The 15,942-nt window shown below is 38.3% G+C and overlaps 1 protein-coding gene across 1 annotated transcript in view; it reads left to right on the top strand.

Moving 5' to 3' along the window:
* The window catches only part of SCN7A (sodium voltage-gated channel alpha subunit 7), a 77,689-nt gene extending 62,335 nt beyond the window's left edge, over positions 1–15,354 (top strand). The window contains exons 19-24 of the mRNA XM_061201238.1: positions 7,386–7,664; positions 8,434–8,491; positions 9,251–9,384; positions 10,923–11,027; positions 11,348–11,618; positions 14,297–15,354. Coding sequence (XP_061057221.1) covers positions 7,386–7,664; positions 8,434–8,491; positions 9,251–9,384; positions 10,923–11,027; positions 11,348–11,618; positions 14,297–15,351 — 1,902 coding nt within the window. The 3' untranslated portion in view covers positions 15,352–15,354. The remainder of the gene's footprint in view (positions 1–7,385; positions 7,665–8,433; positions 8,492–9,250; positions 9,385–10,922; positions 11,028–11,347; positions 11,619–14,296) is intronic.
* Positions 15,355–15,942: the final 588 nt, after the last annotated feature.

Raw genomic sequence — 15,942 nt, 5'->3', positions numbered from 1 at the left:
GGCTTGATTTGTGACCCAAGATATGATCTATCCTGGAGAATGTTCCATGAGCACTTGAGAAAAATGTGTATTCTGTTGTTTTTGGGTGGAATGTCCTATAAATATCAATTAAGTCCATCTTGTTTAATGTATCATTTAAAGCTTGTGTTTCCTTATTTATTTTCATTTTGGATGATCTGTCCATTGGTGAAAGTGGGGTGTTAAAGTCCCCTACTATGATTGTGTTACTGTCGATTTCCCCTTTTATGGCTGTTAGTATTTGCCTTATGTATTGAGGTGCTCCTATGTTGGGTGCATAAATATTTACAATTGTTATACCTTCCTCTTGGATCGATCCCTTGATCATTATATAGTGTCCGTCTTTGTCTCTTGTAATTGTCTTTATTTTAAAGTCTATTTTGTCTGATAGGAGAATTGCTACTCCAGCTTTCTTTTGATTTCCATTTGCATGGAATATCTTTTTCCATCCCCTCACTTTCAGTCTGTATGTGTCTCTAGGTCTGAGGTGGGTCTCTTGTAGACAGCATATATATGGGTCTTGTTTTTGTATCCATTCAGCCAGTCTGTGTCTTTTGGTGGGAGCATTTAATCCATTTACATTTAAGGTAATTATCGATATGTATGTTCCTATTCCCATTTTCTTAAATGTTTTGGGTTTGTTATTGTAGGTGTTTTCCTTCTCTTGTGTTTCTTGCCTAGAGAAGTTCCTTTAGCATTTGTTGTAAAGCTGGTTTGGTGGTGCTGAACTCTCTCAGCTTTTGCTTGTCTGTAAAGGTTTTAATTTCTCCATCAAATCTGAATGAGATCCTTGCTGGGTAGAGTAATCTTGGTTGTAGGTTTTTCTCCTTCATCACTTTAAGTATATCCTGCCACTCCCTTCTGGCTTGCAGCGTTTCTGCTGAAAGATCAGCTGTTAACCTTATGGGGATGCCCTTGTGTGTTATCTGTTGTTTTTCCCTTGCTGCTTTTAATATGTTTTCTTTATATTTAATTTTTGATAGTTTGATTAATATGTGTCTTGGTGTGTTTCTCCTTGGATTTATCCTGTATGGGACTCTCTGTGCTTCCAGGACTTGATTAACTATTTCCTTTCCCATATTAGGGAAGTTTTCAACTATAATCTCTTCAAATATTTTCTCAGTCCCTTTCTTTTTCTCTTCTTCTTCTGGGACCCCTATAATTCGAATGTTGGTGCGTTTAATGTTGTCCCAGAGGTCTCTGAGACTGTCCTCAGTTCTTTTCATTCTTTTTTCTTTATCCTGCTCTGCAGTAGTTATTTCCACCATTTTATCTTCCAGGTCACTTATCCGTTCTTCTGCCTCAGTTATTCTGCTATTGATCCCATCTAGAGTATTTTTAATTTCATTTATTGTGCTTGTCATCGTTTCTTGGTTCCTCTTTAGTTCTTCTACGTCCTTGTTAAATGTTTCTTGCATTTTGTCTATTCTATTTCCAAGACTTTGGATCATCCTTACTATCATTATTCTGAATTCTTTTTCAGGTAGACTACCTATTTCCTCTTCATTTGTTAGGTCTGGTGTGTTTTGACCCTGCTCCTTCATCTGCTGTGTGTTTTTCTGTCTTCTCATTTTGCTTGTCTTACTGTGTTTGGGGTCTCCTTTTCACAGGCTGCAGGTTCGTAGTTCCCGTTGTTTTTGGTATCTGTCCCCAGTGGCTAAGGTTGGTTCAGTGGGTTGTGTAGGTTTCCTGGTGGAGGGAACTAGTGCCTGTGTTCTGGTGGATGAGGCTGGATCTTGTCTTTCTGGTGGGCCCGTCCACGTCTGGTGGTGTGTTTTGGGGTGTCTGTGGCCTTATTATGATTTTAGGCAGCCTCTCTGTTAATGGATGGGGCTCTGTTCCTGTCTTGCTAGTTGTTTGGCATAGGGTGTCCAGCAATGTAGCTTGCTGGTCGTTTAGTGAAGCTGGGTCTTGATGTTTAGATGGAGATCTCTGAGAGATTTTCGCCGTTTGGTATTACGTGGAGCTGGGAGGTCTCTTATGGACAAGTGTCCTGAAGTTGGCTCTCCCACCTCAGAGGCACAGCCCTGATGCCTGGCTGGAGCACCAAGAGCCTTTCATCCACACGGCTCAGAATAAAAGGGAGAAAAAATGGAAAGAAAGAAAAAAAGAGGATAAAATAAAATAAAATAAAGCAATTATAATAAAAAATAAGAAAAAAAATTATTAAGAGTAAATTTATTAAGAAAAAAAATTTTTTTAATTTTTAAAAATAGATTTATTAATTTTTTATACTAAAAATAAGAAAAAAATTATTTAGAAAAAATTTATTAAGAAAAAAAATTTTTTAATTTTTTAAAATAAAAAATATGAAAAAACTTATTAAAAATTTTTTTTAAAAATAGAAAATAAGGAAAAAATTATTAAGAAAACATTTATTAGGGAAGAAAAAAAAAATTTTTAAGCCAAAAAAAAAAAAAAAAAAAAAAAAAAAAAAAAACGGACGGACCTAACCCTAGGACTAACGGTGAGAGCAAAGCTATACAGACAAAATCTCACCCAGAAGCATACACATCTACACTCACAAAAAAAAGGAAAAGGGGAAAAGTTAATATATCCTGCTCCCAAAGTCCATCTCCTAAATTTGGGATGATTCATTGTCTATTCAGGTAGTCAACAGATGCAGGCACATCAAGTTGTTTGTGGAGCTTTAATCCGCTGCTTCTGAGGCTGCTGGGAGAGATTTCCCTTTCTCTTCTTTGTTCGTACAGCTCCCGGGGTTCAGCTTTGGATTTGGACCCGCCTCTGCATGTAGGTCCCCTGAGGGCGTCTGTTCCCCGCCCAGACAGAACGGGGTTAAAGGAGCAGCTGATTCGGGGGCTCTGGCTCAGTCAGGCCGGGGGGAGGGAGCGGTACGGAGGAGGCGGGGCGAGCCTGCGGCGGCAGAAGCCGGCGTCACGTTGCAGCAGCCTGAGGCGCGCCGTGCGCTCTCCCGGGGAAGTTGTCCCCGGATTACGGGAGCCTGGCCGTGGCGGGCTGCACAGGCTCCCGGGAGGGGCGGTGTGGAGAATGACCTGTGCTCGCCCACAGGCTGTTTGGTGGCGGCAGCAGCAGCCTTAGCGTCTCATGCCCGTCTCTGGGGTCCGCGCTGATAGCCGCGGCTCGCGCCCGTCTCTGGAGTTCGTTTAAGTGGCGCTCTGAATCCCCTCTCCTTGCACGCCGCGAAACAAAGAGGCAAGAAGAAGTCTCCTGCCTCTTCGGCAGCTGCAGACTTTTTCTCGTGCACCCTCCCGGCTAGTTGTGGTGCGCTAGACCCTTCAGGCTGTGTTCACGCAGCCAACCCCAGTCCTCTCCCTGGGATCCGACGGAAGCCCGCGCCTCAGCTCCCAGCCCCCGCCCGCCCTGGCGGATGAGCAGACAAGCCTCTCGGGCTGGTGAGTGCTGCTCGGCGCCGAGCCTCTGTGCGGGAATCTCTCCGTTTTTCCCTCTGCGTCCCTGTTGCTGTGGGATCCGCGCTGATAGCCGCGGCTCGCGCCCGTCTCTGGAGCTCGTTTAGGCGGCGCTCTGAATCCCCTCTCCTTGCGCGCCGCGAAACAAAGAGGCAAGAAAAATTCTCTTGCCTCTTTGGCAGCTGCAGTCTTTTTCCCGGACTCCCTCCCGGCTAGCACCGAAGCCCGAGCCCCAGCTCCCAGGCCCCGCCCGCCCCGGCGGCTGAGCAGACAAGCCTCTCGGGCTGGTGAGTGCTGGTCGGCACCGCTCCTCTGTGCGGGAATCTCCGCTTTGCCCTCCGCACCAATGTGGCTGCGCTCTCCTCCGTGGCGCCGAAGCTTCCCCCCTCTGCTACCCGCAGTCTCTGCCCACGAAGGGGCTTCCTAGTGTGTGGAAACCTTTCCTCCTTCACAGCTCCCTCCCACTGGTGCAGGTCCCGTCCCTATTCTTTTGTCTCTGTTATTTCTTTTTTCTTTTGCCCTACCCAAGTACGTGGGGATTTTCTTGCCTTTTGGGAGGTCTGACGTCTTCTGCCAGCGTTCAGTGGGTGTTCTGTAGGAGCAGTTCCACGTGTAGATGTATTTCTCATGTATCTGTGGGGAGGAAGGTGATCTCCGCGTCTTACTCTTCCGCCATCTTGCCCCTCCCTCCAGTTTTTAGTTTTATTGATCTTTGCTATTGTGTCCTTCATTTCTTTTTCATTTATTTCTGATCTGATTTTTATGATGTCTTTCCTTCTGCTAACTTTGGAGTTTTTTTGTTCTTCTTTTTCTAATTGCTTTAAGTGTAAGGTTAAGTTGTTTATTTGACATTTTTCTTGTTTCTTGAGGTAGGATTTTATTGCTATAAACTTCCCTCTTAGAACTGCTTTTGCTGCATCCCATAGGTTTTGGGCTGTCGTGTTTTCATTGTAATTTGTTTCTAGGTATTTTTTGATTTCCTCTTGATTTCTTCACTGATCTTTTGGTTATTTAGTAGTCTATTGTTTAACCTCCGTGTTTTTGTTTTTTTTACAATTTTTTTCCCTGTAATTGATATCTAGTCTCAGCATTGTGGTTGGAAAAGATACTTGATATGATTTCAATTTTCTTCAATTTACCAAGGCTTGATTTGTGACGCAAGATATGATCTATCCTGGAGAATGTTCCATGAGCACTTGAGAAGAAAGTGTATTCTATTGTTTTTGGATGGAATGTCCTATAAATATCAATTAAGCCCATGTTGTTTAATGTGTCATTTAAAGCTTATGTTTCCTTATTTATCTTCATTTGGATGATCTGTCCATTGGTGAAAGTGGGGTGTTAAAGTCCCCTACTATGATTGTGTTACTGTCGATTTGCCCTTTTATGGCTGTTAACATTTGCCTTGCGTATTGAGGTGCTCCTATGTTGGGTGCATAAATATTTACAATTGTTATATCTTCTTCTTGGATTGATCCCTTGATCATTATGTAGTGTCCTTCTTTGTCTCTTATAATAGTCTTTATTTTAAAGTCTATTTTGTCTGATATGAGAATTACTACTCCAGCTTTCTTTTGATTTCCATTTGAATGGAATATCTTTTTCCAACCCCTCACTTTCAGTCTGTAGGTGTCCCTAGGTCTGAAGTGGGTCTCTTGTAGACAGCATATGTACAAGTCTTGTTTTTGTATCCATTCAGCCAGCCTATGTCTTCTAGTTGGAGCATTTAATCCATTTACATTTAAGGTAATTATTGATATGTATGTTCCTATTCCCATTTTCTTAATTGTCTTAGGTTTGTTTTTGTAGCTCTTTTCCTTCTCTTGTGTTTCCTGCCTAGGGAAGTTCCTTTAGCATTTGTTGTAAAGCTGGTTTGGTGGTGCTGAATTCTCTTAGCTTTTGCTTATCTGTAAAGGTTTTAACTTCTCTGTTGAATCTGAATGAGATCCTTACTCGGTAGAGTAATCTTGGTTGTAGGTTTTTCCCTTTCATCACTTGAAATATGTCCTGCCACTTCCTTCTGGCTTGCAGAGTTTCTGCTGAAAGATCAGCTGTTAACCTTATGGGGATTCCCTTGTATGTTATTTGTTGCTTTTCCATTGCTGTTTTTAATATTTTTTCTTTGTATTTAATTTTTGATAGTTTGATTAATATGTGTCTTGGCGTGTTTCTCCTTGGATTTATCCTGTATGGTACTCTCTGTGCTTCCAGGACTTGATTAACTATTTCCTTTCCCATATTAGGGAAGTTTTCAACTATAATCTCTTCAAATATTTTCTCAGTCCCTTTCTTTTTCTCTTCTTCTTCTGGGACCCCTATAATTCGAATGTTGGTGCGTTTAATGTTGTCCCAGAGGTCTCTGAGACTGTCCTCAGTTCTTTTCATTCTTTTTTCTTTATTCTGCTCTGTAACTATTTCCAGTATTTTATATTCCAGGTTACTTATCCATTCTTCTGCCTCAGTGATTCTGCTATTGATTCCTTCTAGAGAATTTTTAATTTCATTTATTGTGTTGTTTATCATTGTTTCTTTGCTCTTTAGTTCTTCTAGGTCCTTGTTAAAGGTTTCTTGTATTTTCTCCATTCTATTTCCAAGATTTTGGATAATCTTTACTATCATTACTCTGAATTCTTTTTCAGGTAGACTGCCTATTTCCTCTTCATTTGTTTTGTCTGGTGGGTTTTTACTTTGCTCCTTCATCTGCTGAGTATTTCTCTGTCTTCTCATTTTGCTTAACTTACTGTGTTTGGGGTCTCCTTTTTACAGGCTGCAGGTTCATAGGTCCTGTTTTTTTTGATGTCTGCCCCCAGTGGGTGAGGTTGGTTCAGTGGGTTGTGTAGGCTTCCTGGTGGAGGGGACTGGTGTCGTGTTTTGGTGGATGAGGCTGGATCTTGTCTTTTTGGTGGGCAGAAACACGTCTGTTGTTTTGTTTTGGGGTGTCTGTGAACTTATTATGATTTTAGGCAGCCTCTCTGCTAATGTGTGGGGTTGTGTTCCTGTCTTGCTAGTTGTTTGGCATGTGGTGTCCATGACTGGAGCTTGCTGGTTGTTGAGTGGAGCTGGGTCTTAGCGTTGGGATGGAGATCTCTGGGAGAGCTCTCACCGTTTGATATTACATGGGTCGGGACGTCTCTGGTGGCCCAATGTCCTGAGCTTGGCTCTCCCGCCTCCAAGGCTCAGGCCTGATACCCGGCCGGAGCACCAAGACCCTGTCAGCCACGCAGTATGCAAAATGTGATCTTAAGACCAGCACATGGGCATCATGTGGCAGCTTGTTAAAACTCGAACATCTCAATCCTTCTTTTCTTTTCTTTTCGTTTCATTTCTTCTCTTCTCTTCTCTTCTCTCTCTCTCTTTCTTTCATCAACCACTCTGATTGTTTTAGTTCTACTGCAGACATTTTATTCCTCACATTTAATAAACCAAGGCCTCGCTTCTTCCCTTCCAAGGGTCGTGTTGGGTGAAGCTGTGCTGGGCTGACCTGGTTGGGGTTCAGAAGCCCTCAGGACCTATTATGTTCTTCCAGCCTCTCTCTACTTATTAGAAATCCAGCCCCCTCAACCTGTCTGCCACTCCCTCAAGGCAGGCCTATCTTCTAAAGCTAAGATGTTTCCTTTCTCCTCCACAGTTAAAACTTTCCAGAAAGATCAGCAACCCGGGGCTGGTCTCGTCTGATTAGCCAGCACTGAAGTTGCTCAGGCAGGAGGCAACGGGACCGTCCGGGCAGGTGTGGGTGGCGAGGTAACGGCGTGCACTGAGTCTGACACTAGAGCGCAGGCTCACGGCCTTTAATATATATTTTTAACTGAAATTTGTTTTTTAGGTTATTCAAATACCAGATGTGATCTATTAAATCTTTAAAGATGGCCTTTTTGTTGTTATTTCAATATGACATTATATTAATAAATATTTCCAATTTAATTAAAACACTTTCACATTTCTTACCTAAAGTTTACATGTTTGTTTTTTATATGCCAGGTGGTAGTGAGAGCTTTGGTAAAAACAACTTTACCCACATTGAATGTGTTTCTGGTCTGCCTTATGATCTGGCTGGCTTTTAGCATCATAGGAGTACACTTATTTGCTGGCACATTCTATGAATGCATTGACCCAACAAGTGGAGAAAGGTTTCCTGTATCTGAAGTCATGAATAGGAGTCAATGTGAAAGCCTTGTGTTTAATGAATCCATGCCATGGGAGAATGCAAAACTGAACTTTGATAATGTTGGAATCAGTTTTCTTTCACTGCTTCAAGTAGTAAGTACATGTTTGAATTTGTGAATTACATGTTCATTCATATTGTATGTGAACATAAAGGACAAAATGTGGATGCTTAATAAAGTTGGTTTTAAATTATTTTAGCAATTATTAGTTAGTAGATACATGTTATGGGACGTACTATAGTAAGCTCATTTAGAAAGACAAAAGTGAAATATAGTCCTTGCTCTGTTGGGAGAAGGAAGTGGAAATAAAGGTAGGACTAACGGAGGAAATGACAGGTACTGGCCAAAGCTATTTCCTCCACCACTGATGAGATAATAGGTTCACAATTTTTGATCTAACTCAGATTACTGCTATTTTGTTTCTACTTAGTGCTTTGAGGAATGGCTACTTGGTCCCCCAATATCTAGCAGATATAAGGTGGTGAATAATTCCTGTCTTACCTCCGTCATAGTAAAGCACATATACAGCAGTTACAACTAACTATGACACTTGGGCAGCGTGTATTTATTTACCATTTATCTATCTATCTAACCAGTGCTCTCTCTCTCTCTTTTTATTAATACTATCGTAAAATATTTTAAGTTATTAACTACAATTAAGCTAAGTAGTTTTAAATAGTTGTTAATAGACAATACAAATGTAAAAATGAAAGTGGTAAAGATCTCAATTACACAGTATGTTGAAGTGTGGTCAGCCTTACTAATCAAATGCTTTACTGTATTAATAACAGATTGAGTTTTAATTTTTACTTGCCACAAAACATAAGATTTCCATAAAAATTAAATACATGCCATTTTTACAGGCCACATTTAATGGATGGATCACTATTATGAATTCAGCAGTTGATTCTATTGGCGTAAGTACAATATAATCCTAGAGCCACTGTTAAGGTTCACACAAAGTCATTTTTGCAATTCAAGGACAGGACACAAGCAATAATTGAGTAATTAACATGGTAAAAGCAAATGCTTATGCTAGATAGAAATTAAATACATTTCAGATTGAATATTTCATGAACAATGAACTCCTTCCAGGATTATATACAATGGTTGAGGCCAAATAGACCCATTTGAAGGATTATCATAACAATGATTAAACCAATGCAATAAACTTTAAAATTCAAATAAAAGCCATGATATCTCTTCACCAAAGAACAAGGAGGAAATATTGCCTCAAGTATCACTGTTGTATGTTTTTTGTCATAAATTATTTTCTAAGTCTTAAAAGGTCAGTGTAAATATTTTGCTTATTTTCTCACTTTTTATTTTATTTTTAAAAACAATTTTTTCAGAGAAATTTTAGATCTACAGCAAAATTGAGAGGGAGGTACAGAGATTTCCCATATACCTCTGCCCTCACACATGCACACCTCCCCATTATTGACATTCCTCACCACAGTGCTACATTTTTTACCAAAGACGAACCTACATTGACACATCATAATCACCCAATGTTCATAGTTCATAGGGTTCACTCAGTGTTGTACATTCTATGGGTTTGGACAAATGTATAATAACATATACCCTTCATTATAATATCATACAGAGTATTTTCACTGCCCTAAAAATCCTCTGTGCTCTGCCTTATCTCGCTTATTTTTTAACTTAACTTTTAGGTAGATATGCAACCTAATTTTGAAGACAACATCTACATGTATTGTTACTTTATTGACTTTATTATCATTGGATTATTTCTTCCTCTGAGTATGTTGATTGGTGCTATTATTGCTAATTTCAACAAACATAAAGTAAAGATAAGTATAAATATTCTTTGTTCATCAATGCCCGAGGGAAAAAATATGTCCTGCTTCAAATAATTGGTTTTGGATTCAGCTTAATATTGTTTTTATTTGGTACTTATCTTTAAAAAAATGATTGATGTTCCTGCAGATTGATGGATATTGCTGAAATGTTCATCTTTACATTGTTTTCTATATTCAAATAAGCACAGACAAGTTTAAACGTTAAAAATTACAAATGTTTCTGTATATAGGTTTGTAAATAATGACATGCTGAAAAATAACATTGTTATGCATCTGCACAAATATCTGAAGATGTTCAAGAAAAATAAACCACACTTTTTTACTCTCTGATATACTCAAAGCTTTCAGAGTCATAACCAGCAGAGACATATTTGCTGGTTGAAATAACTTTTTCTGCTAGAAGTAGAGGGAGTCATAAATCCTAATTACATGACCTAAATAGGAGCGCTTGAAACACATAAGAGAGAATTCAGAGGCAGAATTTAACAACCCACGTTTGGTGCCATCTCCACACAAAGACTCCCTTCAGGGCTTCTGTTAATACAAATGCCTCAAAAATCATATAAGTTCACTTATTTTAACCTCAGGGCCGTACTTCCTATTAGGTGTAGGAATGACTTATGGTAACTCAAAGAAAAGAAGAGTTTAATCTTGAAATTCCATCTTTGGCAATGTCATCAAAGTTTAACCACATGTAGAATCTGGTAAACAAACCACTCTGAGTCTGCACTAATTAGATGGGATTAGAGAGATCAGTGGTCAAATGAAATATTCATTGAATTGGATGCTTCATCTTCCTAACGATTTCAACCTAATGGGATGATATCCTAGGATTTGCTTCTGGACTTCAAACTGATGACCCCTGTCAATTTTAAGTGAGCAAGTCCTGACATGGGCAGTAACAATTCCTAATTCCTAGATTAACACATTAAATGTTCACCTCTTATTCACTTTGCATATTCTGTATAAGATACTGAAATTAGCACTAGAAACACAAAGATGAATAATCCCTAGAAGGTTCTATGAAGAGGTAAGCACTGGTGCTTTTTGAATAATACTGAAAAGTATCTTCTAATAGTATTTGGAAAATTAAGTAATATATGAACATATAAAAACACATATATGACCAATTATTTTTTTCCTGATTATTAAAAGGTACAAACCAGCTTTACCTTTAGCTTTTTAGTTCAACTTTTCTTAGTAACCTTTCCAGATATCCTCTGCTGTTTCTCCTTTGTCTCTAACAAGAGGTAGGCCTCAGTAACTAAAAAGTTAAAATAAGGTTGACTACCCACCGGAAAGTTCATCAAAAGATAATTGATTATCAATCAGTTCCAGTGTATACTCTGTGTTTTGTATGAATTTTTGTGCAGAAGGTCAGACATGTTTAAACATGATTTAGTTCATTGCAGTTAAACCTTTTTTAAAGGATTAAATCAATAATTGCCAAGCTTTCGAAAACGCATATTAATGTAAGATGAAATTTGGATTAAATATGATTTTAACATCTTTTTCTTTCATTTCTTTACCTGGGAGGCTCAAATATCTTTATAACAGTAAAACAGAAGAAACAATACCATGCACTGAAGAAGCTGATGTGTGAAGTCTCTCAAAAACCAGTACCTCGCCCAGAAGTAAGGAAATATCTAGATTTTTTTTTTAAGTTCTGAAAAAGTTTCCTTTATATATTCTCTCTTACAAATGAAGATGTGTTTTTAAAATTCTTAACAACAAATGCTTTTGACAAAATTTTTAAAATATAGTCTTTGAAAGAGCTTTTGATGGTCTTTCTGTTTGTTTGCTTTTACTCTGTGCTATAGTCATAGCTTGGTAAAAACTTAGTCTTCAGTTATTCTCCTATTTATGCTGGGAGGGAAGCTGTAAATCTAAAGACAATACGTCTGTATAAATATCTTATTAATAAAAATATTACACCTTTTTTCTTTACACACAGAACAAGTTCCAAGGATTTGTCTTTGACTTGGTAACAAATCAAGTTTTTAATGTCATCATCATGGTTCTTATATTTTTCCAAGCAATAACCATTATGATACAAAGTGATGAACAGAACCCAAAAATTGACATTGCTCTCTACTGGATTAACTCAGTTTTTGTTACACTGTACACTGGAGAATGTGTACTAAAGCTCGTCGTTTTCCATTACAACTATTTCACCAATGGATGGAACCTTTTTGATTTTATGGTGGTTGTTTTCTCTATTACAGGTAAGATTTTGTTTAGTCAGATTTTCATTTGTAATAATACTAATTCAGGCAAGCTCTTAGAGTAAACATCTCCTGAGATATAGTCTCTTAATAAGCAAAACAGGTAGGGATCCTTTTTATTTCCAGCAGGAATGCCTTACATTTTTACATTCATACATGTACACATGCCTGACAGATATAAGATATTTAAAATACTTTCTGAATTAATACATAGACTTGACTTCACAGACCACCAGATAAATGCTTAATTACCCCTTCAGTATATCACATACATTATTTTTCTTAGATGACACTAGACAGACCTTTATGTCTTAGCATGATATAACCTTTCAAACTCATTATTGTTCCCTTTCCTCTAATCTCTAAAACTGTTTGCTACTTTCACAACACTAGAGTTTTGGGGTTTAATGAATTTGTTACAAGTTTTCTCTTACTCTGGAGATCCCAGTCCTATATTTAACAAATATACTTGATTACCCTCTTTGTGAATATGTATTATGCTGTGTGCAAAGAATTCAGTTACAAACAAAGTAGGCATAATTCCTGTATATACATAGTTTATAATCTATCAAGGGATGCAGACAATTAAACAGTATATTTTAATGTTGTGCTATTAAGGTTATGATAAGGGAAGAAGCATGGGGTGCCACAGCAGCACAACAGAGCGAGGAGCACCTAATCAGTAAGTAGAGATCAGAGAAAACTTCACGGAAGAAGCAAAAATCTAAATAGAGACCTATTGGATAAGGAGGTAGCCAAGAATCTAGGATAAATGTGTTTTAGGCAGAGAAAAGTTTGTTTATTGTCTGCCTCCCATAAGACACATACTAGAATGTTATCTCCATAAGAGTAGAAACAATATTTAATGTTATTGTCAAGTACTATTCTATGCAGTCAGTAGTGAAAAATGTAGATAAACTGCTCAGTTGTGCTCCCAGAAAATTCATTCATCAGCTGGTAGTAGAGGCAGTGCAGCTAATATTGATAGACAAGTACAAGAAGCTTGCTAGAAAAGTATGTAAAGTAAGGAAAGGGCTGATAGGAAGAAAACAGAGGAAAACAGGATTAAAGAGCCCCATGAGATTGAAATGAGAGTTACTGAATCAGACATCTAGAAGGAGAGGAGATTGCAGTCCGAGATAAAGATGTTCGAATTTGAGATCTCAGAAGGTCAGGTATCCTGGGTGCAGAATGTGGCCATAGATGGGTGTGTCTACAGTAAAATGATGGAGATTATTAAAATTTAAGAAAGCCAAATACTGGAGGGCTAACCTTTCAATGGGTTGTTGATGGTAGGTGCTGGGGTGGAAAGGGTGACAGTGAGCCATGTACCAAAGTCTCCAATGAATATGAATGAGGGGGAATGAATAGATCATAGAACCAAGGAATGGTAGGAGATGGTATAGTTGAATGTCATGGTCCACAAACTGTGAAAAATTTCTTTTTTGTTTATAAAATTAATGTGAAGGAAAAGTATCTGGAAATCACATTGGAAAGAGGGAAAGATGCTTGCTTGTTCCATCTTTCTACCCTGAGAAATGTGGAATGGGAAAGAGTGAGTTATCTGTGCTTGAGAGTGTTGCAAGGGAAATAGTGTCCTCAAGATAGAGTCAGATTTTAGATAAGAAAGGAAGTGAAGAAAAGTTAGTGATGAAGAAGTAAAAATGTGTTTATAATTAAGTAGGAAAACCTCCTGCATAATGGAAGGGTTTGAGAGATTGAGGAGAAATGAAAATTTGAGTCAGAGTAGAAAGTTCACTAAAGCACTGTGGAAATGAGGGTATATGTAAGATAGAACGTCAGGGAGAATGCCATCATTGACAGTGACCAAATTAACAGAAATGTGAGACATGATCCTTCCAGATTCAGCAAACATACCATCTCATTTAGAAGTTTCATGGGATTTTCCCCTTCTCCACCTTCTCAACTCAGAATGAACCACACCCTCTCCAGTACTTTCAGAGAGCATCCCTTATGTTTTTTATGGTAATTATAATTTCACCTTGCTTTATAGTTATATATCTCCCTCTCATAGTGCCCTCATCCTCCCACCATTGCCAGAAAGAAAAGTTCTTGGCGAAGACTCATTTATTCAATTCACATTTAAAGCTCCTAAGGTCCCAGATACTATTTATGAAGTCAATAAATCAAATTATAATCTGTGATCACTGAATACAAAATATTTTTTAAACTATGTTTATCCACTAGGTCTTTCTGCCTTGCATTATAGTTAGTTTAAATGTCTACCTCTACTCCCTAGATTATATGGTCTTTGAGGATAGGAGTTGTGTCACTCAACTTCACATATTTTCTTGACACCTTTATTAGGTATCCAGTAAAGGTTGGGTTGAATTAAATTTCTTGATCTAACTGCAATCAGGAAAAAAAAAAATATGACTACTGTCCTATATTATGAATTCATGCCATCTGTGACTCCAGAAGTGCTTGACCTGTAATACTCTGAAAATGATGGTAGAAATAATTCTCTTCCAAATTTTGTTAGACACTCTGAGCATTGCCACAATTAGTATTGGGCTAACCCAGACTTTCAATATGTGCTAAATGTTATACAGGAAGGATTAATTACCTTAACCTATAGAAGAAAACCAAAGAAATGTAAAATAATTTATATTCCTCTAAATAATTGTATTGCCTGATTTATCTTTTCCTACACCAAGGACTATTTCTGCCTCTGATGGTGGGATATTACCTTGTACCTCCTTCCCTTGTGCAACTGATACTTCTCTCACGGATCATCCACATCCTGCGTCCTGAGAAAGGACCAAAGGTGTTCCATGATCTGCTGCTTCCTTTGATGCTGTCCCTCCCCGCATTGTTGAACATCAGTCTCCTTATCTTCCTGATCATGTTTGTCTACGCCATCTTTGGAATGTACAATTTTGCCTATGTTAAAAAGGAAGCTGGAATTAATGACGTGTCCAACTTTGAAACCTTTGGCAGCAGTATGCTCTGTCTTTTCCAAGTTACAATATTTGCTGGTTGGGACGGGATGCTCAATGCAATTTTCAACAGTAAATGGTCTGACTGTGATCCTGATAAAATTAACCCTGGGTCTCAGGTTAGAGGAGACTGTGGTAACCCCTTTGTTGGGATTGTTTATTTTGTCAGTTACATCCTCATATCATGGCTGATCATTGTAAACATGTACATTGTTGTTGTCATGGAGTTTTTAAATATTGCTTCTAAAAAGAAAGCCAAGACATTGAGTGAAGATGATTTTAGGAAATTTTTTCAGGTATGGAAGAGATTTGATCCTGATAGAACCCAGTATATAGACTCTAGCAAGCTTTCAGACTTCGCAGCTGCTCTTGATCCTCCTCTGCTAATGGCAAAACCAAACAAGGGCCAGATCGTTGCTATGGATCTTCCCATGGCTGTCGGGGACAGAATTCATTGCCTTGACATCTTACTCGCTTTAACAAAGCGAGTTATGAGTAAAGATGTGAGCATGGAGAAAGTTCTTTCAGAGATGGAATCCGGATTTACGTTAGCCAACCCTTTTAAGATCACATATGAGCCAATTACAACTACTCTGAAACGAAAACAAGAGGTAGTCTCAGCAACCATCATTCAGCGTGCTTATAAAAGTTACCGTTTGAGGCAAAATGACAAAAAAAAATCAGATATTCGTATGATAGATGGGGACATGGAAGTTCAGGCTATCAAAGAAGATTCATATTTTGACAAAACTGAGGGAAAGTCAACTATTTAAAGCCAGATCTAATCCCACTTACTACCTTTTCACCTTCTTTACATATTCCCCAAATGTTAAAAGTTCAGATCAGAAATAAAAGCAAAGATCAGAGAAACTAAAGATTTCACTTAAAAATCAGTTGTTTACAACCCATGGAAGATAAGCTTGTGCTCACAAGATCCCATGTCCAATTCACTTTTACCCCTGTATATTCAGTCTGACCAAGACAACCCCTTTATATTACTGCAGAGTTAAATTGGGTTAAAACTGTTGTTTAATAATCCAATACTTGTTTTCTCTATATGGCTTATATGGTGTGTGCTTCTTCTGGAGGGTTGGGGGAGGTAGTAGCAGAAATTAGTAGCCAAAGGAGCTTACTTATACATTTTATGTCTACTTTAACTTGATGGGATTCAAGTCACTACTAATGGGACTTAATTACAAATAAACAAGTACTTTCTTAAAGTGGGATGGTATTTTAAAAAATAGTACAATGCTACAGGCCATTAAATCATAAACTTGCCTAGACCGATGCCAATCAGGGGAAGAGGAAAGGCAGTTCTTAGAAAGTGTCTTTGAGATTAATCAAAGAGACTCTTGGGCTGATTC

Source organism: Eubalaena glacialis, chromosome 1, assembly GCF_028564815.1.
Source record: "Eubalaena glacialis isolate mEubGla1 chromosome 1, mEubGla1.1.hap2.+ XY, whole genome shotgun sequence".
NCBI classification, from domain to species: Eukaryota; Metazoa; Chordata; class Mammalia; order Artiodactyla; family Balaenidae; genus Eubalaena; species Eubalaena glacialis.
Note: the sequence above shows the minus strand (reverse complement) of the source record. Positions and strands in the feature narration are given on the sequence as shown.